Genomic DNA, 25,181 nt, shown 5'->3' with positions numbered 1-25,181 from the left:
CTCATGTATCTTGGACAACACAAGGATGTACCTGTCACAACATGAATACCCTTCTCCTTGCTAAAGTTCCTATCTTGCTGTTCACTTGAAAACAGGCCCATGTGTTCTACTTGGAAAGCATACTAACTTGCAGTAGCACACGTAGCTGATGTAGTTCATGTACCTGGGTCAGCTCGAATACTAGACAAGATTAGGAGCCTTATGCCATTGGTAGAGGCTCTATCTCACTGTGCTCTTGAAGATGGGCACATTAGTACCCTACATGTGCTTGGGTCTTGGACTTAGAGTAGCTCATTTACCTGAGACAAAATCAGAAGCTTTATGTCTTGGGGAGAGGTTTTTCTCACTGTGCTCTTGAAGATGGATACATTAGTACCCTACATGTACTTGGACACTTGGACTTGGAGTCGCTTAATACATGAGACAACACCAGAAGCTTTATGTCTTGGGGAGAGGTTTTTCTCACTGTGCTCTTGAAGATGGGCACATTATGTACTTGGGCACTTGGACTTTGAGTCGCTTATACATGAGACAACATCAGAGGCATTATGTCTTGGGAGAGGTTTTTCTCACTGTGCTCTTGAAGACGGACACAAGTACCCTACATGTACTTGGGCACTCGGACTTTGAGTCACTTATACATGAGACAACATCAGAGGCGTTATGTCTTGGGGAGAGGTTTTTCTCACTGTGCTCTTGAAGACGGACACAAGTACCCTACATGTACTTGGACACTTGGACTTTGAGTCACTTATACATGAGACAACATCAGAGGCGTTATGTCTTGGGGAGAGGTTTTTCTCACTGTGCTCTTGAAGACGGACACATTCCAACCCTTACTTGGGTAGGGATCCCTACCCATGTACGAATTAGAGTAGCTCATATACCTAGGAGAACATCAGGAGCCTTAAGCCTTGAGAAGAGATTTTTTCACTGTGCATCTGAGTTGGGTGGGGATCCCTACCCGAGAAACACTTGGAAGCTCATGTACCAGCTGGGACAGCATCAGGACTCGTCAGCTTTGGGTACGAGTTTTCCCTCCATGTGCTCTTGTAGGCAGGGCTAGCCTGACCATCGAGACTACTCAAGTACCTAAACTAAAATAGGGTAGTTGCGACACCTTCAGGGCACTTCTACCTCAGGTAGAGCTGCTATCTGCCTGTACACTCAGTCTACTGGAAGACAGGCTGCATGTGGTTCATATGCAAGAGCCTGTCCTCCTGCTGGGTGCATGAATTGAATTGAAGGGAAGGGTCCTGGATCTACACTGCTTGGCCATCCACTCTGTCATGGAATTCCCAAGCAAGCTAGCCTCAAAAGGGAACGTCCTGGCATCGCAGAAGGTTTTGGTTCTAAGGTATCCTTGCCTTACCCTCTTGTCCTGGCACTGGTAGGCGTAACACAGAAGATGTTGACCCTCTCGCACCACAGATTATTGTGGGAAAGGTGTGGTTATCGAGTACCATGTGCAGTGGAATAAACATAGAACCGAGATGAACAACTGATAAAGTAGCACATCATTTTTATTATCGAAATGTTACTACACAAACATACATTGAGCAATCCAGCATAAATACTATCAACATGATCAACCCAAGGCCAAGAGGTTATGGTAGTCTCACCAAAACCTACAAGGTCAAAACGAGGCTAATAGATAATCCATTACAAATATGGAACATTGTAACCATGGTGTTTAAGGATAGTACATGATAGAGTTGTTGACTTCAGACAAGGTGAAACCAAATGTTTAATTGATGACAGTTGGGACCATTAAAGTCATGAAAAGCCAACAACTACATATATATATATATCGGGAAGAGAAGTTGTCCATGATCCTTGGGAAAAAATGTCGATCACTAAAGACCAGTCTCTATACTAATGACCTCTCAGTCTATCCTAACATGAGCTTAAGTTCCACCAATGTTATCTGCGACCCTTTTTTGGTGACGGAATTTTCCTGGGTGACGAAGATGCCATGACCTTCTTTGTCTTGCGCTGACGTGGTTTCTGACCTTTTCTGACAGGTCGCTGGGCCTTGAAGACAATACACTGAAATGAGAACGATTTGAAAAACAGTTGAAACATGCAAGATGTTTTCAAGGCCCTTTGGATTAGCTACATAGGTATGGGATGAGAACTTTACTGAAACATCCTTTCGGTGTTGTCCAGTACCGCTGGGACAATATCTTTGTTATTGACCCCTCCCCTACATGTACATGTAAGTAGGCTCCAAACTTACTTTGAGTCATTAGTTAAATAGTTATACAGAAGAGAAATGAAAACAAGTGGCTAAACCACTGGACATACCTGCTCATCCAGAATGTCCATGAGCTTGCTTGCTGGACAAGTCAGTCCCCCATCCTTCAGCTTGTTCACCAACCAAGTGAACTCAATCGGCTGAAAGACAATTACAATAATATTAACTAGCTACATGTATTAAACGTCAAAGATATCCATTCTAAATTGAGACTCACAAATATTCTTGATGATAGCTTTTTGCTGTGGTTATCAGAAGCCCGAGGATATGCTCCAGAACTGCCCACTCGGGGACACCAAAGATTGGCCACATGGCCATACGGTGCATCAGTGGAGTCAAAGCTCTGGGGAGCAAGAGCGGAACAATAGTCAGGTCTATTAGAAACATAGCCCTGGATTGTAGATGATCGAATGGTAAGAAGAAGAAGAAGAATTCCTGGATGTTTACCTGATATTTCAACACCATGGTGTATAAATCTTTGTCCCTCCGAATGAAGCTCAACAATTTCTCTTTCATGGACTTGTTGTCCTCTTGTTGAGATAACGTCAGGTCGCCTTCGTCTGTCAAACTGACATCGGAGGCAGTCCTGGAAAGAAGATCAATTCAAGCTTTATAGTGGAAGTGTTCTTAGCAGACACCTCTGTTCGCGGTTCCCGATTCGTGGCATCAATCGTTTCTGAGAATCTGATGCTGCGTCAAAAGCTAAGAGGAAGAAGAAGAAGTCACCTGTGTGCACTGGACCCTACTTACTCTGAAGAAGTTGAGGAAGACCCAAATGAACAATCCAGTTCAGACTCGCTATCGGACATTTCATGGACAGCTCGACGTTTGGTGATGTGTAGTCCCCCTGCCTCTCCACGCCCGCGAGATCCTGGGCCCATTCCCAATCTCGACATTAGCGGAACCTCTAAATCGCCAAACAACCGGTCGTCCTCTTCGTCCTTTTCAAACGTCACGACGCGACGGATATTCTCCTTGACGATGACCACACCCTGTTTCTTTGTAGCGTGTCCAGCAGGGGTGTAATCAGGGTCAGTCTCATCTGGAGAAGATAAGCATTAAACGAGATTTTAATCATGGTAAAAGGTGCAATTTTGATGATGGTAGTTTTAGTGAACCTACTGACATGACCATTCATTGGAAAGCTCTCAATGATCACTTTCCAATTGTATTATTTGTAAACCTATTGACATGACCATTTGTTAAAAACACTCTCAATGAGCACTTCTTCATGGTCATGATGGTACCATTTGTAAACCTACTGACATGACCATTCATTGGAAAGCTCTGCATGAGTACTTTCTGATGGTACCATGTGTGTAATGATTAAATAAATGTTTATGAAATTTATTTTCTAAAAACGGTACTCGTATTCTATCCTCCCACTTACATTGATGCGTCTCCTCATACACATGCTTCAACAGTTTGATACCCTTTTTCTTCCCCTGGGGCCGAACACCGATCTTGGCCAACGCTTGCTGAAAAATAAATCCAAGCATGAGGAAAAGTATTACAAGGGATATTTATCTCCATCATCAGCTGAGAAATGAGCACATTACATTTCAGTTCCTGTTTGGCACAAATTGATGTTTAAATATCATCCAAAGGAAACAGCAGGAAAAGTTGCGCAATGCTGAAAGCAAGTTGTACCCCATGTAAACCCTGTCGGTCTGCTTCACTGAACACGATGATCAAGGCTTGAGGGGCTGTGAAGTCTCTTGATTTAACACTAAAAAAAGATTTTACAGCTCCTCTACATCACTCTACATGAAATCTTTGACTTTATGTGTCAGACTTTTAACCCAAACAGCAAAAGTCACACAGTACACTGCCAAATCGTGATTTGAGAAAATTTCCGAAAAAATTTTTTTTTCATAATTTCTAGATTGGCGGATCTCAGTTTTTCATCCCCAAAAATTCCCTTGCGATCTTAATTTTTTGGGAGAATCAAGGTTATTTGCATAATCCCCAAAATAATAGCCAGGGAAAATTTGGCCGTTTACAGTTGTGAACCGATCTTAAAGGAGTGTTCGACTCTTCTGACCTTGAGCTGAGGTGTTTTCATGTTATCGTAATCTGGCATCGGCGTAAAGGGCGACGGTGCGGCCCAGTTTCTCCGCGTTGACGGCGTCTTCATCCTTGCATCCTCCCGAACGCTAGGCTCCTCTTCGAACGACCCGTCATCCAAGAGTGCAATGAGGGTGTCGTTATGACCTTCACCAGAATGAGGCTGCAATGAAGAGCATGACTATGATCGGCCGTTCCTTTGTTATTGAAATACTACAGCTGTTGGCAGAGAGAGAATATCCTTTGATCTGCTTGGAGAATGGAGATACACCTTACCTGATTTCCTGACTTTTTGTTAGACTTGGCTTTGTGATTCTCCTCTTCTTCCTCACAACTGTCATCACTCAAGACTGTGATTTCTGAAAGAGAATATGCAGATAAGAAAACCAGAAAGTTGTGGTGTACACCGGTAAGGCTTTGAAGGGCAAACAACTACACTTGAGGTTGAACCTCCTTAAGCAGACACCTCTATGAAAAGGACATCTTCTCTATTAGGGTCAGTGGTTTTAGTCACAAATTGGTTTCTATGCAATTTGACTTTTGTAGTCAACAACAAGAAAATACTCACCTGGTCCCCCTGTTAAAATGTCCTCCTCATCATCATCAAACATATCTGGACTCATGACCCGACTTGGTGAGGGACGAGGTTGACTGCGCCGTGGACTCCGAAGCAACGAATTCTCACCACCAGCAGCATCAGAATCATCCCGGAATGATTGTCTTTTCCTCGGCGTCAGATGAGGTTGGTTGAATCCTGGACTAGGCACGAGGATGTCATCATCATATGCATCCGGGATTGATACGTCATGGAATGCACCTCCTTCTCTTGAGCGGTGTTCGGAGGCAGAATGATGTCCGCCACTACTCTGACCGCTTTGAAAATCATCATCACACGCATCGGGAATAGAAACATTATGAAACGATTCGCTCCGCTTTGAAAAATCTCGAGCGTCCATTTCACCAATCTTTCCTTTTGACCTCGACCCACAAGTTCTATTCGAATCGAACTCTCCCAAGTTTTCCTCCTTGCCTCCATCAGTCATCGAGTAATCATCGGAGCGTCTGCTGGGATGATCCTCAGGTTGAACACCAAATCCGTCTGCCTCCAATTCTTCATCCGAGTCGAGTATTTCAACAACAATAGGACTCTTCCTCAACTCTTGAACCATTTCTTCCCGTGCCTGCAGTTGGCTAGACAATTTTTTTGACCGACTTATATCTTTTGCAACCTTTCTTAGACTTCTGTCCCTTTTTTCACCAGGATAACTAGACCTTGGACTCTTCACTCTCAATACATTTTCATGATCGGTTGCGTTTGCATCCCCATCAAATTTCCCCGCATCCTGATCAGCGTGGGTAGGACTTTCAGAATCCACGTCAACAATTTCCAATTCTTCTCCATCCCTCGAATCCATCTTACCATGTCTGGTACGTTTTAATCGCCCAGCGTCTGTCTCATAACTCTGCAATCGCTTCCTCTTCAGAACCTGCGCAGCTTTGTCACTCGGACTATCATAACGTTTTTTTGGCGACGGGATACCATGTTTTAAATCCTTTTGCGGCACTGGTGATGGACGCAGACTGTTGTATGAAAGAACTTTTGGCGAGTCTAAAAGTGTAAACAAAGAAGTAGATTTTTTCCGTGGTGACGATTTTTTCAGTGGCGACTTGGAATACCCCATTTTCGGAGCGGCTGGGAATAATGGCGAGCTCGGCGTGGTATCTATCTCATTAACATCACATTGGATATGGGCAGTCGGCGATTCAGCGACTACAAGATGCAGCGCTAAGCGCAAAGATGACGTCCTCTCTTCCTCATCCGAATCGCTAAGATTCGTATAGTTCCTCACATCGCCCAATTTTGATACCGGAGAATGGTAGACTTTTTCGAAACGTGGCGAAAGAGTGCGTTTATCAGGAGCAGACGTATCGAATAGACTTGCAGACGACGCACCTTCGACAAACGACTGGGTGGGTGTATCAATATCGAGGGCAGGGGGCGGCTGTGTCTTCACAATATCACCAGTTTCCAACTCTGCATCAATCTTTTCGACAGTTTTTTGAGACTTTAATCGAGTTGATGTCTCTGTATCCGTTTTCTTTTTCGGGATGTCTGTCTGCGGCGTTACAATCTGGAATGTCGAACGCTGATCTTTACAAACTGGAGATAAGAAAAGCGAGTCGTCTTTTGAATAATCTCGTACGGTAGAGGTACGCGGCGTGGAAGACTGGTGCCACGAAGTTGACGCTTCCCTCCCGGGCGTAAATCGCACCACATCCGAATCCCGCCGGGAGATTTCCGAGATGCCAGACAGATCCAACGATCGTGGTGAAAGCTTTCGCAACTTTACAACTGGCGACCCAGGATTTCGCAGCCCAGGCAACTTTCGTGAAATTCTTTCGTCGTTGATGACCCCCAAGGAAGACTTCCTCATTTTCTTCACTGGGCTCCTGGGTAATGCGAAGCTAGGGTCCTGATCTTGCCGATCGGTAATCCTGACATCCTCAGCTTGTCGTCTGTTTTTAGGAGACAAATTCTTTCCCGTTTCTGGCCTGTCCTTCTCACTGACATCCTCACCGACACCTGCCTCATCCGACGCAGTTCGAGACATATTCTTCGGGCTTACATGTCGGGCTTTCAAGACGCCATCGCTGCCGATGGCCATATTACTACACATTGAACGAAAGGACTTTCCCTTCTTCTCCGGCAACAACTGGCCCGGACTATTCACTCTGGCACCATCCTTGATTGAATCTGTGATTTTGCCCTTAGGAGACTTTCCCTGCCGACCAAGAACTTCGACATGTCTACCATCATCTTTACTTTTAGGAGACGAACCAGAAGCTTGCGCAAAATGCCTCGAAGGCAACACTCTCTGTTTATGAATACCCAGTTTGTCATGCTCAGTCAGTTTTGAATTAGCACCAGAACCAGAATTCAGCTTTTCATTCCCCACTGAAGAACTCTCCTGCCTTAAGTCTGCGCATTTCGTAGCTTCCTCAGAATCACTAATACTCTTCTTATTTTTCTCTGCAATAGTTCTCTTTGTGTTTATATGACTAGGCACATCACCAGCAGAAGAATATCCCTTATTAGACGCAGGAAACTTCTTGACTCTAACAAATTCTGGTCTTGACAGGTTGTTGGCAGTTCTTTTATTTTCGTCAGGGACAAAATCTGCCGAATTTACAGATTTTGGCTCATCACCACCCGAGGAGAACCCCTCACCAACTCTGGTCACCGTCTGGGCTTTCTCCCTTTGTCCTCTGCGGTTGCTTGCAGTTCTATTTTCCTCTCGGACAAGATCTACCAAGCCAACAGATCTTGCCTCATCACCACCCGAGGAGAACCCCTCGCCGACTTTGGGCACCGTCTGGGCTTTCTCCCTTTGTCCTCTGCGGTTCCTTGCAGTTCTATTTTCCTTACGGACAAGATCTACCAAGCCAACAGATCTTGCCTCATCACCACCAGAGGAGAACCCCTCGCCAACTTTGGTCACTGTCTCCCCGTTCTCCTTTCGTTGTTTGTGGTTCTTCACAGTTCGATTTTCCTCTTGGACAAAATCTGCAGAGTCAACAGATCTTAGCGAATCACTTCCTGAGGAGTATCCTTTACTGACCCCAGCCGACACCTGAATTTTTCCCTTTGTTTCCAGTTCCTGCACCCTCATATCGCTGGCACTTTTCACACATTCCTCCGTACCAGGTTCAGTTGCACCATCAGTGCTATCTTCTCCTGAAGAAAACCCCTTGCTTGGTCGCCGAACAATTCCCATCTTTTCCCACTCCATCAAATTACTCCACGCTACGGAACATTTTTCTTCCAATCTTTTCTTCAGTGCAATAATGCTTTCTCTATCCAAATCTTCCATGCTTTTCTTCAGTTTGTCAACATCTTGACGACGCTTATCCAAATTCCTCTCACCAGATACGACTTCCTCACCATCAGAGGTGTCTGAAAGTTGCGACCAACTTGTCGAACCCTCCTCACCATCTTGAAGACAAGCAACACTGCCATCATCTCTTCTAAGCCTATCCTGTAGAAGCCTGTCAATTTCAACTTGAACTTTCCCAACATCAACATTTTCACCGCAGTCTCTCACGCTCTCAGAGTCAGAAATGCAGGTATCACTTTTACAATCTCCTCCACTCTCCACACCATTGGCATCATCACTACCATTTACTACCTCTGCAGCTAATTGCAAACCTTCAGGTCGCTTGGACGGAGATACCTCAGTAAAACTCCAGATGTCTTCATCGATTTCGATATCGGTCAAATCCTTATCTGCATCATCACTCCCATGATCCTCAAAAAGAAACTCATCAACCAGCACTGTACTGACACCATTTTTCAACATCTGCTTATTGCTCCCAGCAGTTTTGACGCATTCGACAATTTTTACATCACTACCACCAGTGTCTATTTCACGGGCGGTACCAAGTTTGTCCTCATCAGCTCCAGAATCCAGTTTGTTAATTTCAACTCCAGAGCAAACAAAGTCACTTTTAAGGGCGGCATTTTCAATTCTCAAACTAGCAATTTTGTTTTTGGCATTGGGAGTACGATTGCTTTTGGTTGCATCAACAATTTTCACTGTCACTCCTCCAGAGGTGACATTTTCAAAATCCACTTGGACGGTGTCATGTTCATTTTGAACAATTTTGCCCCCTTTATTGACGGCATTCACTACAGTATCCACAACCAACTCCTGACGACTCAAATCGTCATTTACCAACGACTCCCTCATCTCACTGGGATCATCAAAATAGACGTTGTAATCAACAATCCCATGATCCTCCACCGACTGATTCGTTCTTTTCTGCGATTGTTTTTTCTGCGTCATAAATTCGTATATTTCTTCAACATCTTCTTCGTTCATCGTGATATTCTCTTTCTCGCGATCATCCGCCGTGTCATCATTTTCATTTTCTTCCTCATCATCCTCCCACAGATTCTTCAACAGCTCCTCCATCTCCATGGCAACCAACCCCGGAGCAGACGTCACTTCAGAAGCAGCAGACGTCCATCCCTTTCTCTTGCACTCGTCTGTTAGAACATATAGATTGAACCTACAATGAGAAAATAACACCAAAGATGCTAACTATCTCAAATTTCTGGCCATTGCTTGTTCTACTATGGTGTAATAGTCGGAATCATAAGGCAGGGAATTGAGTTCAGACTCGACAGTCTGAAGGATCAAAAGTAGGAGTATGGCTGAGCGTTGGCCCAGGGAGGATCTCAGACCAGGCAAGGGTGCGAGTTCTGAGGTAATTTTCAGTTTATGGCAAACTTTCACAATTTTGAATGTTGAAAGATGTTTGGACCTGGAGCAGATTATTAATTGAATAATTACAAACCTTTCACTGAGAGTCCCAACATTGCTGATTACATCATCTGAATCAAGGTCAAGGTCAAGGATTTCACCGGTGTAGAGAAAGGTCAACAAAACAAAGATGGCCGCCTTGGATACGTCAACAAACTCGATAATCTTCTCACGTTTGACCTCCTTCAATAATTTCGGACATCGAGCAGCAAAGATGAACTTGTGGGCTGGGACGTATTCCACGTTTTTACATAAAATTGATACGTCGCTCAGCTGTGGATTTCCGATCATTTTCTTGAAGTCGAGGATTAAGTTGTCATGGCAACTGCTGCTGGTTTCGTCAAATGTTTTCGCTTCTTGATGAGATTCATCATCCTGAAAAGAGAACAAAAATAATCAATATAATGATAAAGTGACTTGCCTAAGGTCACTAGCAATGCGTCAGGCTCGGGTATCAAACCTAAGATGTTCCAACTATGAATCTAACATCCTAATCAGCAGGCCACACTACGTCTGACTACATACTACGACTGGTAGTCACCACCAGTCAGGATTTTATTCAAAACCTATTCATACCTTTGCACTGGTACAGAATCCAGTGGCCTGTATCCTTTCACTGACATCAAGCAGACCCTCCTCATCAAAGACGCGAGATGAGTCCAGACATACAACGTCCATCTTTTCTGGAGAAGCCCGCTCAACAAGATTCACCGCCGCCTGACTTGCGAGAGACTTCTTACGTCCGGGTACCTGAGACATGCGACGTATCTTGCTACCCACGGTGACCTTACAAGGGCTGATGGGAGGCATGAGACAGGGGACGTAGTATTCCTCCAGGATGTCTTCAGGAGTGGCACAACACTTTGCCCAGATTGAGCGACCCTGAAAAGTACAAGATAGAAAATCATGCTCTAAGATTCTTTTGGTTCTTCATCTAATAGTTTTCTGTTCACGACATATCGACAGTCCACATAGTCAAATGACCCATAGTCCCAAGAACATATATATTAAGAAAATCTTGGTTTAAATGTTGGCGTAACTGCAGATGTAATCGTTGTTTACAATACTCACCGAATATCCTCTGACAATCTGTATGGCGTCATCCCAATCCTCCTCGATGATTCTACTCGGTTTTAACGTCACTAGTTCTGGGAATAGACTCGTCTCATCCTGGAAACGAAGAACGACTTGATTTCTGTGCATTATCTTATTTGCAACCCAGTATCAAAAATAAAAGTGAGCCAATTTCAGCCTAATTAGAGCCTTGAATTGAAACAGAGCCTATGTCAGAGTCAAATTTCAGTCTTAACCCTTTCACTGCCGCAGCCGTTTTTCTGACAGAAAATTCCAATGTGGTCAGTGAGCTTATTTTTGTCTAAACTGTCAAACAATTCAAAAGAGTCACCATCTTTACTATTAGGATGAAACTGATATTACCCCAGTGGGTTTGGAATGTTTAGACTTGGAGAAGGTTCTGTCAAGTGCTGGTGAATTACCATTTCAGTAAGGCTCGGTGCGCTATGCACGTCACCTGCATGTCATGGGGTCGTGTACATGATGCACATCACCTGCATGTCATGGGGCCGTGTACATGATGTGCTATGCACGTCATCCGTATGTTATGGGGTCGTGTACATGATGTGCTATGCATGTCACCCGCATGTCATGGGGTCGTGTACATGATGTGCTATGCACGTCACCCCATGTCATGGGGCCGTTTACATGATGTGCTATGCACGTCAAATGCAGTGAAAGGGTTAAACTACAGAATTTACGGGAGCTAGCTGCAAACTGATGAAGACTAAACATACCGGAATTAGCGCAAACACTCCTTCCTCAATGATCCTTCGTCTTTCTTCACTGCCCCTTGCAACGAGTAACGGCACTTTCGAAGGTCTGAAACACAGAATGCCGGAATGTGCTCAAACTTTGGATTGTGAATTTCAAAATCAGCACAGGGAATATTGGCTGCTGTTGCGTGCACACCTGGTTTGACGTCAGTATGGCAAAAGCGCTGACTGCTTTGGGTGGGGCCAACAAAGCGGGGTCCCCTACGTGAGATAGCTTGAGAGAAAGTTTAGAACCAAGACACTTTCTTTATGAGGAAGTGATTGATTAGCATTAAAACGTTAAGAAATGGTCAAAACGTGATGTGACTGCTGTGGTCCGCTGATAATACCGTTGTGAATGACAAACAGTATGTGGGTGAAACGAAACAAACTATCATTGGTCGTTTCCAAAAACACTTCTACAACATCACCAAGCGCAACAACGCTGAGATCATCGGCCATCACTTCAATCAGACCGACCACCATGGACTGCAGGATGTACGCATCTTCGTCCTACAATTTATCCACACCCCTCCAGATGCAGATAACTCAAAAAACATTAGACTCTCCAAAGAGTCCACATGGATCCATCGACTGCGCACCATGTCACCGCTCGGTCTCAATATCAAGGACAACATGTCCTGGTAACAGGAAACCAGCACTAGCTAGCGTATCTACTATAAAACGTTAAGTAAATGTTTTTGTTTTGTGAAAAGAAAAACTTTTGTTCCTTTAAGTCTACTTTGTTTCTATTTGACTTTTTCCTTGTTTTCATGTAACGCATCAATGTCTTAGAAAATTTGAGACAGTATTCAGAAGCTTTTTTAATACATACCCCATATTCCTCTTGCCTTTGGCGGTCTTCTGTGCGACTACAGAAACAGCAGGCTTTATGGGAACAGCGGAAAATTCAACCAGTGACTTGGAAAGGGCAAGTGTCACCTGCATATCCTCTTCATACTTGCTGTAAAAAATAATGGAAGAACTTTACAATCCCCGATCACGGCCGCAAAAAGATGCCATCAATTGATGAAATAAGTTCAAAGGTTGCAGACACCTCTTTATTAAATCGCTTGTCTGCACTAAAGTTATATTATGGTATGTTTTCACATCTTCAAAGGATGAGGCAACAGAGGTCAAGTGACTTGCCCAAGATCATCCAAGTTTTGTCCATACAAGTCAACATACCTTGCTGGCTCCTTGAGAACCTTTGGTTCCTTTTTCTTTGCAGCAACTTTTTTCTTTTTGGGCCTGAAATGGACAGAATCACACCATGTACGTAGAGGCTTGCCAGTGATATCAGCAACTCTTCTTCATCTTCTTCAGTGTTATTCTCCAGGGAGTATTCTTCCTAAGGCTGGAGGACTGTTTTTACGTGCCACTATGGTTATGTGCCAATGGGCCTACATGTAGTGACTCCATCTTTGGTCAGAGATCACGCAAGGCACAGGTTCCTCACGTGATGGGGTCTTTTGCTTGCACTTGCATAGACGGACTTTGGTTTAAAGTCTCATTCAAAACACTGTGACGAGCCGGGAATTTCGGTTCCTTAAAAGTCACACCGGTTCATTCAGATTAACAATCCTGGGTTCTTCCGGAACCCCAAACCCTATCTGTGAGTACCTGTACTCCTGCTCTTGTAAACACAGCTTCATCCTACACTCCTGGTGTGTCACCTTCGACTTATCAGCAAATAAGAGCTGCTGAGCTATTTATTACTACAGTGACGTTTTTAAGACTGACTTACCGCTCAGGAACAGCAGGCAGCTCTCCATCCACCAGCTTCTCGAGATATTCCTGCTCTTGTTTACGCAGCATCACCCTCAATTCCTGGGGGGTCACCTTCTTTTTCTTGGCGCACGTCTTCACATGATTCTTCTTGGCCTGAAAATTTAAAACCGTACGCCGTTCTTAATTACTGGTGCTCCAGGAAAATAGAAATGCAGTTATACACAATGCTGTAATGCAGTTATTATGAATACGAATTTACTGAAACTTGGTATTCATAGTATTTGTATATCAGTCTACACAACGACAATGCTGAAATTTATATCTAGTACGTATTTACGCAATTAGAAATTCGATTACAAATTCAAATTATAAAATAAACCGCGTAGGCCTATAAAGGGAGTCACCATAACCAACTTGTCTTCATGGAATAACTGTACAGTGAAATTTTTATACCAACAACAGGGATGACATCTTTTATTAATGCATACAAGCCAATATCTCAGACTAAGAGCAATTGTCCCCAAAGGGTTAAATGATATACTTGGGGTTGTTTGAACTTTGCATCACACATCGGACAAGGCAGGACAGCATTCTGTAACCTCTGAGCCGCCGCCTCTTCTGCCTGTCGTTGCTCCTCCAGGTCAATTTGCTATAAAAAAATGAAAACATGAAGACTGAAATAAAACATACATGTATACAAGCAAAAATAAGTCGAATTGGTTTCGTCAGATAATAGAGTGGCTGTCCACTTGTACTCTCCACCTACGTGGGATCCTTTATCTGCCCTGGCAAAAGTACTTAGGCACAAGGGACCACAGCTCTTAGTCTCATCTGACAGACCCTCATAATTTATCTCAAATTAAGCCTCAAACTTAACTTGACACATCTACATGTACGACCGACTGCTTCAAAAGCTGTGTTTTATAGCTTTTCTTCCTGAGAATCTCACCTCATCAAGACATTTGTTGACATGTTGCAACCGTCTCTGCGAGTTCATGTGACTGATGTCCTTCTGACAAACCTGGCAGACTGCCACTGCTTCATCTGTCATCTGCTCTTCCATTAGCTTCTCACCCTCCCTCTGCGCAAGTTTCTTCGCAATGATAAGGTCATCTGAAAAACCATGACATGATACAATAGACCAGTGAGTTGGTGCTTTGCCCAAGGACACAAGTTAACACCCAAATTTTCATGAGCATGGCCCTCTTAAACACTGGGGCACTTTGCCATTGACCTCCCCACAAATGATATGAATAAACTGGCATGACAATTACAGTGGGACCTAACATAGCAGACACCTGTCTTAGTAGGACACCCTCTCTATTAGGGCCTATGGTTTGGTCCAAAATGTCTCATTCCTAAACAACTTGACCTCAGTAATCAGGACACCTCCCTATCAAGGACAGCATTTGGCAGTCCCACAGGTGTCCTCAATAGAGAGGTTCTACCATAACACTATGGCAAGCACAAGAACAACATACCTTGTACATCAACTCTCATGTCCCGTGCATCATTACGAGATATGAACGTGACGTCACTACCATCATCCCGACTCTCTGGTGACGTCAGATCGCTCGCCCTCACGGTAGCATCAGAGGTAGCGCCGTCCGTCGTTTCCGACGTCCCGACAACCTCGCTCCACTCATCTTGACTTCGACTCTCCGATGTCGTAGCATCGGGCTGCTCTTTCAACCAATGAGACTCAAGAATCCATTGCCCCTTTACGACATAGCTTTTCTCCGGTGACAACCCGGTTAATTTTTCTACAACGACTTTTCCTGGCTGGACATTCGTCTCTTCACTTTCAAAACATGTACCAGTGTCTGTGACGTCCTCAGACTGTGTCGTCTCACCAGATTTCAAATCTTCAAATTGCGATTTTGCTTTTGGATACTTCGTAACGGATTCTGTAGATGTTGATTCTTTCGAAGAACATGTAGAACGACCAGAGGAACATCTTTTAACCCTTTCTAACTCAATCTCCGGACCGCTGCTAGCACTAGTAGCTTCTGCCCCGTCTCTCCGACCAACTCTAGACTTTGCAGATACGTGTTTTGAAATGCTAGCCTCACTTTTTCCAGAAGAGTCGACTTTAGCCCTTCGACCAAGTCTTCGTTTCTTGGGCAATACTGCGGCCTTCCTTACTCTAAAACTCGACCCCCTTGAACTTTGGAAATCGTCAGTGTCGTCTAAATTGATACTATCAAGAGCACTGTTTCGACTCATATTCAAAACTAAGATATAAATTAAACCTGTTGAAAGGGCACAGTACACGTAACACACTCACTAATAAAAAATTCTACAAAATTGTCATAAATTAAAAAATCTACAAAACGAATATGTCTATGAAGTGTCACATTTTCGTCTTTTTGTTGGCCCACAGTATATATAATCAAACATGCAAAATAATTATCTCAAAACTTATATTAATCAGCCCCGCCCAAAAGTTTTAATACATTGTAAGTTGATAAATAATTATCGGGCAGCCGTTTCATTCGAACCAAGAATCGGTCCTTCTTTGACGATCTTTTCACGTCGGATTACGATGTCCCGAATCCGCTGTTCACGCTCCTCGGCCCGACTGTCGTAACGGCGTTGAATGGCCATATAGGTGTCATTCTGCCAGTCATGCACAAACCTGGAATACACAATATATTTCTTTACAGACTTTAAAGAGCTACACTGTTCATAACTACTGGAGGTTCAGGAAATTGAAATGCCGTTGTGCAGAACTTTGGTTGCTCAGTGGCTAGCCCATGATATTAATAATAGCCACGTAACGTAGTAGGCCTGTAAAACCTTAGGCGCCAGGAGGATACCAAAATTGCAAACGAAGGTGTTGTGTATCTCCTCCCCAATTCCAAATAAACTTGATGAACGAAACAATAGATCATCAATGATCTTGACAGAGTTGGAAATCCGACAACTGAACCCATATACAACCACGAACATGGTAGTGCATTGTGCAACAAAGTCACTCATTATCGGACACTCACATGAAGTAAGAATAGCCTGCAATCGTGTAAAGAAGTCCACCGATCAGGAAAATATTTCTGGTCCTGAATGCTTTGGTGCCTTTTAGATACCGATTTTTCTCGGGCTTAATCTCTTTGCCGACCATTGTACGTTTTTTTTCGATGTAAAAGTTTTACATGCTCCTTCTCCTTGAAATTGGTACTTCTGTTTTACACCCAAGGTTTTTTTTTATTCAATCATTGAGGGGATGTCGGAGTTCTTCCAGAAATAACAGGTGACGCCACCATTAGTTCATAACGTGGGAAATACGAATTAGCTCCGATCCGCAAAATGAAACGCACCTTGCTGGTTTCACAGTACTCAGTGACAGTAGGTCTGAATGCACAAGAGTTTGGTTGATGAGTTGCTTCTAAATAATACTTGGATCACTGGGACTGTTACCATGATTCACATGCTTCTTAGGCACAAAAAGGTCTAATAACACTAACTTCCATAGGCCCTATGTACAGTATGCACTAGGTGATAGAAACACTAAAGGAGTATGAGGGTGGTAACCAGAACTCGTCCTAACTGCCTCTCTAGAGTCTGGTGGCTTTTGCTTGTGCGCCATCTGGGGGGGGGGGGGGGGGGGTTGGGGCGGGATGTGCTTTAACTCCAGGACGAAGATTGCAGGGCGTGTGATGAACCCGAGGTTCCACTTGCTGTTCATAGATGGCGACACTTACCAACAAGAAAAGTGAAGACAGTTTTGATCAGGTTGTGACAACGCTGTCGACGACAATTGGGACCATCGGGTCAGGACCTCGGCGATTTTTTTTTTTACAGAATCCTGCTCTCAGATGGTGCGCGCTGGTTATTTGAACATAGTGTGCTACTGCCGGTAACCCCTTCGAGTACCAGAGTAGCTTATGAGTGCCTTATGAGAAGTATATACAGGGTGATACAGAAAAAACGCAACCGGATACTTCCACTACCAGGGGATTGATGTCGATAAGGTTCCTGGTGACCATTTGCAACTTAGTCAAGGTCGTGTAAGCATGGCCAGGCCGCAGTACACGACTAGCTGAGATGTTTGTAACCCCTGAAGAAAGCTCCTGTGGAATAAGATCGTAGCCTAGAGCAAAAAAGTTGCATCATTTAGTTTCTTTCAGTGTCTTTAGCAATACATCTTGCTATCAAGTAGTAGGGCACGAGACATTCCTCTGCGGGTGTGCCGGGCCATGTCACAAAGACACCTGGGGCAGTCCATCCCAATTGGATCTCCTTATGGGTGAGGGACGAGGCCAGTCCACTGCATCCGAAGTGTATGTAGGCCTAACACATAATAACCGAAAAGGATAACAAACTGTTTTCAGGTGATAACATTATTTATTGTAAAAACATAGAACAGTTGCAAAAGAAATTGAAAACATTTTTGAGAAAAAAATATCTGGACTTATAATCAGAGTTTGAAGAACACATAAAATCACAATTTTATGGGAACTAATTGCTTTAATTTATAATTGGCATAATAAGTGTATATATGTAATACTGTGCACTCACTGATATTATCCTACTCGTAATTCTACTTTCAATATGAGAGTACATAGTTTATTCATATCGACCAAAAAATAATGATGCCTTATTCGCTGTAGTGTAATGCCTCTAAAAAGACTTGAGAAATAAAAGTTTCGTGAAGGGACAACTTTGGCGTGGGATTTACCTGGCTAGGATGCCCATGCTTGCCACCACGCGTCGCCACTTGTGGTATATGTGCTGATCTCTGATAATAATTTTTTGCCAATGTTGCGGGGCGGTTTCGGACGTGGCTTGTGAATTTTAGGCAGGTTTATTTTTTCACCCCATTTAAGCGCAATGTTTATTACAGTTCAATCACTTTTCAGTTATCCTGTTTGGAGAATTAACGGTCCTGCTGGAAGCAACTTTTATATGAAAAACCAACATATCTCATGCCCAAGTTGTCCCTTTAAAGATATAACAGGGAAGTAATGAGGTTGGTTATTGTCAAGGGTCAAATAGTTTGGAGTAGCCCTTAGGCTAAGAGCGACCTGTACCCTATACAGCAGCATATGATAGACTTCAAAGAAGATCACGCAGACCTTGACTGCAGCTGGAAAGTATCGAAGCCTAGAAAACTATAGTGCAAAAACCTAAAGAACAGCCTTGATACTAAATACTAAACCCATAATAACAAGGATATATTAATCTATCCTTAATGATAATCATAGGTCTACCCAGTGGTAGCTTAAATCGTTCACCGCACAGCATCCCAAGCAGATGAATAATATCCGCATTGGTAACTTGTTCGCATATACATGTATATACACGAAACCAAGCCGGGCTAATTTGGAACCGTTTTGGTCTCCAAGTCCGGCCAAGTTCATTCCGGATACGGAACGCGTCTACTTATTCTGTCGAGTCCTATCAAGATTCGGAAACCTCGTAAACATAGTCTACACTGCTAACCTGAGATGTCTATAAAAATACTTTGTTGTAACCAGTTCACAGGGTCTTGAGATTGAGTTCAAAACGCCTATTTATCACGGTCTATACCTACATGTTTAAAGAAGAAAACGGTGTCTCTCTCTGTCATTTCTACATTGCTAGGGCCAAATTCATAAATGGCGTTTAAGGGTTAGACGTGTGTAACTTCTCTCTAATCTGTTTCAGGGCCTATTCATATTCTGTGAAGATTTACATGAAGGACCTGAACCTGTCTATTCAGTAGTTGAACGCTGTTTTGAGCTAAACGCCCTTATGAATTTGGCCTTTGTACAGAGAACAATTCTGATTCGTCACCAGGGTTAGCGGCATGCTCCTTCCCTCGTAATGACCACAGGGTATTTTTTAGGGAAAGCTCTGAAGCTTAGGATGGCATTCATGCTGCTTCGGGAAGGTGCACATGTGCACAAGGCGGGGTGGGGGTGGGGTGGGTAAGAAATACTGCCCAGAGGAATAATCACACGTATAGTCACCCATTTTCTTTTTCTTTTAGGCGAGACAGCTATAGTCCTTGTTAAGTAAGGATTTTAAACCCAATCTGATATGACCCTTTGACCAGTTTGACAACATCGCATCGTCACATAATTTGTACACCTTATTTATGTATCTAATATATTTCTGTACATAACAGTGTTTTGTGTACTTATAATTGGCCATTACAGAATAACGAGAGGTACATTGTATTCTTTTTCTCTCGTAGATGCCACTTTCAATCCCCGGAGAATCAAAATCCTGAACTCCGGGCAATTCCTGCCTAGTCCAGATTCCGAGTCATCGGGTATTCCTGAGTTCCGAGTTCCGCAGTATATTCCTTGCAAAAATGGGCTTGCAAAAACGGCTTTTCCCTTATTGTAGATGCAACCTTTAATATGAAACTTCAGCTATCGTGTTCCCCAAGTCCCAAGATCCAAATGCACTAGTTGAAATAGAACTTTATCGCGTCTTTGAAGGAAGGGGCGCTGTTTTTCTAATCGACTAATCGTGGGACTCGGAATTGTGAGGCTAATCCAGAAGATGATTATTCGGCTATTCAGTCACATTTGAAGCCTCCGGCTGACCGATAGTGATAAAAAATAAGACTGACCGCATGCTACCGCAAATTTACGAAAGCTACCGCAAATTACCGCAACTCGGAAGCCGCCCAAACTGCGGCCGTGGCTTCCCCGCTTCGGCCTGTTCTTTCACATTGCGCATATCTATCGTAGCTGAAAAACTGAAAAAGGAAACGATAATACGGGCTGACCCAATCTCCCAATAAGAGGCAACATAGCATTTGCTGCGGAGCAAAAGTAAGAACACGGTGCAAGTATCACTAAGTAACCGTTACTAATTGCGAGGCTAGGAGATTGGAGCAAACCATTCAATACTCTACAGCCTCAAAGGGGTGGTAAGTGGTGTAGTATACCTTAGCAGCCAATAAACCGAAAACAAGATTTGAGTGGTCTTTGACCATACAGGCCGCACATTGGCAATGGCACTAGGGCCATACATCCTCGTTGATCAGGTCGGTTTTCGATATACTCCTCCTCTCTATATTTACATGACGTAGGAGTGAAAAAACCCTGAATCACACAGGATGGACCCTTCCATCTGAGGAGGTGGAATGTTGGGTTTCACACCAAACTAACCAGTTAGACATTAAAATATAACACAATATAACAAATGCTTTGACATTGCTGTAAATGAAAACATCAAAATTGTAAAGAAAAGATATGTATAATATGATCGACTCAAATTGACAGGTTCTTTGACGACACTGAACCCAACCATCAGCCGTAAAGTAACAACAACAAAGCAATCAAGCGTACCCTTCAAACATTCACCATCAGGTCTTTGCAGGGCTACCAAAAAGCTCAATCAGAAAATAAAAGGTCATGTCAGGGGGCTGCACACCTGGGACTGGTGACCTAAATCTATGGGACGCTTTCCCGAGAATCGCGCGAGCTATCCGAGTAAACTTCGAGATGGTTCGAGTTTCGGCTGTGCTGAGGTGGTCCAGACATATCCAAGTTTCTGTCCACCAGTACTTGTGGCAAAGTTACATCACATTACCCTTTCCGAAAGTCATTCGAAGCCCCCTGACTCTGACCGGCCAATCAATAGGTAGCCCTCAAATATCCTTCTTAAAAACTACCTTGGGTCACTTTATCACAAATGATCACATATTGTCTACACCATGTTCCTTTCTGCTATGAGTAATTCGTTTTCCTTTCAAAATCCTGCACTTTCATTGACTGTAGCTGGCGAACAGATAAAGGTCACCCCGAATGGTCACACTGATGGTGCCACTATCGTCTCTCTGAATCTTTAGTGACGGATGCTCCGATTGGTCACTGATGCCAAATATCTGATTGGCCATTGATGTCAGAGGATCGGAACGGACCATCTAAAGGCTTCCTTTACCGTTTCTCAATATATACTCATACTCACTGATATTTGAAGTTTTTACCATTTGACCGGGAATTTATACCTCGATTTCACTTGACCTAAAGTCCTTCTTTGTTCGTGTTCACTGTACATGTATTTTCTGGTGGTACAGGTAAATAGAGATAAACATTGCCACAGTGCAGTGATTATGAACACAGATTACAGTAGTTAAAACTTGGCATTCATAGTATTTGTAAATCAGTCTACACAACTACACGTACATCGTTGAAATACATATTCAGTAGGCCTACGTATTTTATACACAAATGGAAAATTTCAAATTCAAGCACAGGGAATAGGCCTTCACACATTCGACAAAGCAGTTATCTTGGAATCCTTTTCTTAAGGTTCTCTGAAAAATATACAGTTCTAAGCGCAATGGAGGATTACGTTTCCGTTTTCTCATTTGGTCAAGTTCTGTGACCAGCACAGATAAATTATCAGTCTTATTGCAAACAAACACCGTCTTCACCCTCCACAATCCAAATATCACAACTGAGTATAAAGGTGAGTATGATACAACTCGGAATTTATCGGTGGTAAAATATTGGGAAGGTGATTCGGACTACTGTTCATATTATGCTGGTTCATTGCAAATTCCTGCACAAGTTCGCGCATCTCGACCCGTAATGACGTCACGATCTCGTTCTTTAACGTCTCTATCTCGTTCTGCGAGAGGAAGTTGCCGGACATGGAATGAGGCATGGTGTTTCCGTCGTGGATGCCGTTGGTTATACCGTTGACGGGCAAACCACCAATGCAGTGTATACTACGAAGAATGTCCCTTTTCAAGTTGTCCATGTGTCCCGTCGTTCGGGCAGATTCGCGCTTTCTATCTTCGCGAAGTTCGTACCTAAAAAGACAAATAATTCATACAAGTGAACCTCGTATTATTGCCTCTGATATATACTGGTTCCAATTTCTCTAACGGCTGTCCAGCCAATTTTCTCTCTCACGCCGTGGGCATGGGCGAACCAGTACCCGAAGTCTAGCGTGGGTCCACTGTGATACTAACCTGAGGCTTGATATGTCCTGTTTTATCTCCAAGAGATCATCCTCGTTTACTCCATCCTGTCTCAGCTGTTTTTTAATCTGGTGGATGTACCTGCTCACCAGTCGCCGCATCACATCCTAAATAAGACGGAGACAGAATTAGTTCGCGGACGATGGTTGGCATCGTCGAGTGCGAGTTATTTAAGGTAACCCTGATCACCCGTTCTGTATCCGTGTTTGATTACCGGTGTGTACGCTTCTGAGAATGAGAGTGGCACCCTAAAATGAAGCAACATCTTTCATTTGAAGGCGCATCCGTCATTTGAAGGCGCATCCTTCATTTAAGGCTTCATTTGAAGGCGCATTCTTTATTTGAAGGCGCATACTTCACTTAAACGTGCATCCTTCATTTAAAGGCGCATTCTTCAATTGAAGGCGCATCCTTCATATAAAGGCGCACCCTTCATTTAAAGCCGCACCCATTATTTGATGGATACGAAGACGTTACATTTTCAAATTTGCACCGCGGATCTGTCGAGTCAGATACGATCATCATGGCGGTATCATGAGTATCATCATAAACTCATGATTCAACCAATCTTGACCCCAAGTTTTGGATCCACTCCGCCGACCCGTACTCCGTTACACCAATGAGCGGGAAGTTACGGACGGAGTGCCTATATAACTGATGGTTCAGAATGAATTCGACCCTACTCTAGAGAGACTCTACTCTACCATTACGAGTCAGAAAAATAGCTCCGGCTTTCGCACAGTTGCGTTTGCTGCTACCAATGATATTGAGTGATGATTACTAAACGATGATTCATGGTGGGCCAAATTACCCCGTACAATGAATAATTTGGTCCACCGTGAAGGGTCTTTTTCTAATATAGATACATGCACATATATTAGTATTTCTTTTGTAAGGAATGGCATGCAGAGACAGACGAAACAAGCTTGAGACCAGACTCTAGCTCATCATGCGCTTCAGACCAGTTCCCTAAAAAGGAATAGAGAGGAATATACTGGCCGACGTCCATCACCCTGACCACAAAACTCAGGGGTCCCATGACAGAACCCTCTGGAACAGCCAACTTCGTTATTAAAAACGGACTGGATGTCTAGCAGCGACAAAATTTCGGACGCAGAAGTAACATGACTACATGTCCTAAACCATGGACCTAAGTGAAGTCCTTGCCTTTCTCTCTATTCTTATCAAGCGCATGCATATTGTTTCCAATGGCCTTACTAAGTATAAGAATGGTTAGAAATGGGTGAAATGCCACGGTCGTGTTGTCCACGAATGCCAAATTGTCCAATCTTGATCACCAAGGTTTTGGCATCTCATAAAGGCCTTTAATGGAGTATAGACCTTGAGGTTCAGGATAAAAATGCCCTTGCTCTCCGACTCGAACGTCCAGTTACTCCTTCGAAGGTCTATTGTAGATTGAGGCGAATCCCAATTTCCCCCTCATGAAAGTAAACGAAAGGGCGTCTTCGCGACACGACAGACACGGTAGGCACCTGTTCTTTTCGTCGTTTCGAAAGATGATCGAAGCACTCATCGATTTATAAACTGGGTCACATTCACGAAAGCAGAGGTGAGAAATATTGCAGACCCAGACAACAATGACATGCGCTTCATCCGGTTAACGACCGAGGATGCCCTTCGTCAAATTAAAAATTCCAATTATTGATGGCAAGGACATGTACGCACATTTTCTGAACAACATGTACATGTATATTCGTTTTTAAAAGTGTTCATAAAGGTTTTGTAAAAGGCACTGAAGCACCCCGCAAACAAGCGATTTTTGTTCCCACGACCTGCGATTATGATCGCATGTGAAATCTCACGTTTGCGGAAGTCATCTCAGGTCAGTGCCTGTGACAAGAATCGACCTGCGATCAATATCAGACACAGTAATGACCTGTTTTACCCGCATACCAGCCATCTTTTTATCAATCATCGAAGCGATGATTGTCGTTTATGATGAAAGACGGTTCTGGTTTTTGGGCTAATTTTCCAGAACATCCTCGATCCGTTCACCGCAGTTACCTGGTAGAGTGGTGGTCCTGGCACGGCCTGGTCCGCCCCAAAAGCGCTGCTCGCACTGTTGCTACCCTTCGACGGCCGCTAGAACAAAGCACAAAGAGTGAAAATGGAAGAAAGAGCAACAACACGAAGATTTTTTAACCGGAAAGAAGACGGGTGAAGTTGCAGACCTGCGTATGTTGAGACATCGCACAAGTTAGCGACGTTTCTGCACCATAGACGGGTTTCGGCTAGTATTATGTACCAACTCGTCGTTTGCTCCCTCGTGTCTTCAACCATAAACAGAGAGATGTAAGCGATTCTTCTAATGAAAATCGGATGCTCAAAATACACAGGTTCAGCAGCATTAATAAGATTGTAATTGTAAAACGGGACAACTGTAAATATTGAGAAGCTTTACATTTAGATTCCTAAAGACGCAGTCTGGCTGGGCTCCGCAATTGACTTGGCCAAAACTCTGTAGGCCTAGCATAATTTAGCTTACATGTTTTCTAACACTGAGAAGAAATCATGTGTTTTTGTGAGCTTATGTTGGCCAATTTGAAGGCCAAAATACAAGCGTTTGAAAGTATCAATCATCAATGAATGAAGGCATGCTTCTTCAAGTCAAAGCCATTAATTTTTTTCCGCCAAGTTCACCTACTGCGTCTTTAAGAGTAGCATGCACATAAAATCAATTGTGTGAAAACATTAGCTTAGAAAACACAGATCATTATGATAGGGAGGTTCAGCAACTGCCAAAGTTACGAGACCCGTTGGCCGGGTGAAGTTGTAACTTTCATCGTGTAATCAACTATATGTATCAATTTATCACGGATTTTTTTACGATTCGTAACAGTACTATGATCATGAATATAAGTATAACTAACTACGATAAAGATATTTCATATGTGTAACTTATTAGAGTTCCTTTAGTATCGAATGCAAAAGTGTGTTTTAGCCCACGCAGGTCTGAAAGGTCTAAAAGCGAACCAAAATGTCATGCAAGATCCTGTCGCCTCAGACTTCGGAAGCACCCCTTT

At 43.4% G+C, this 25,181-nt stretch overlaps 2 protein-coding genes across 5 annotated transcripts in view; both read right to left on the bottom strand.

The window, feature by feature from the left end:
• Positions 1-1,508: 1,508 nt before the first annotated feature.
• On the bottom strand, positions 1,509-16,377 carry LOC135493508 (uncharacterized). Its single transcript, XM_064780886.1, has 19 exons — positions 16,205-16,377; positions 14,690-15,846; positions 14,158-14,321; positions 13,750-13,857; positions 13,225-13,361; positions 12,666-12,728; positions 12,313-12,441; positions 11,460-11,544; positions 10,720-10,818; positions 10,225-10,530; positions 9,683-10,023; positions 4,893-9,394; positions 4,601-4,683; positions 4,302-4,487; positions 3,648-3,735; positions 3,008-3,299; positions 2,705-2,843; positions 2,308-2,397; positions 1,509-2,049 (listed from the first exon to the last, which is right to left on the bottom strand). Exons 2-19 carry the CDS (start codon positions 15,432-15,434, stop codon positions 1,924-1,926), a joined length of 7,683 nt encoding a protein of 2,560 aa, XP_064636956.1. The 5' UTR covers positions 15,435-15,846; positions 16,205-16,377; the 3' UTR covers positions 1,509-1,923.
• Positions 16,378-19,127: 2,750 nt separating this feature from the next.
• The window catches only part of LOC135493830 (transient-receptor-potential-like protein), a 29,803-nt gene continuing 23,749 nt past the window's right edge, over positions 19,128-25,181 (bottom strand). For 3 of the 4 annotated variants that reach the window (XM_064781418.1, XM_064781420.1, XM_064781419.1), the window contains 3 exons: positions 24,163-24,240; positions 22,129-22,244; positions 19,128-21,966 (listed from right to left, as the gene is read on the bottom strand). In XM_064781418.1, the coding sequence (XP_064637488.1) occupies positions 21,603-21,966; positions 22,129-22,244; positions 24,163-24,240 (558 nt within the window). In that variant the 3' untranslated portion in view covers positions 19,128-21,602. The remainder of the gene's footprint in view (positions 21,967-22,128; positions 22,245-24,162; positions 24,241-25,181) is intronic. The other variant, XM_064781421.1, reaches the window with a different exon arrangement.

Source organism: Lineus longissimus, chromosome 9, assembly GCF_910592395.1.
Source record: "Lineus longissimus chromosome 9, tnLinLong1.2, whole genome shotgun sequence".
In the NCBI taxonomy this organism is placed as follows: Eukaryota; Metazoa; Nemertea; class Pilidiophora; order Heteronemertea; family Lineidae; genus Lineus; species Lineus longissimus.
The sequence above is the reverse complement of the archived record's forward strand: the minus strand, read 5'-3'. Positions and strand labels throughout refer to the sequence as shown.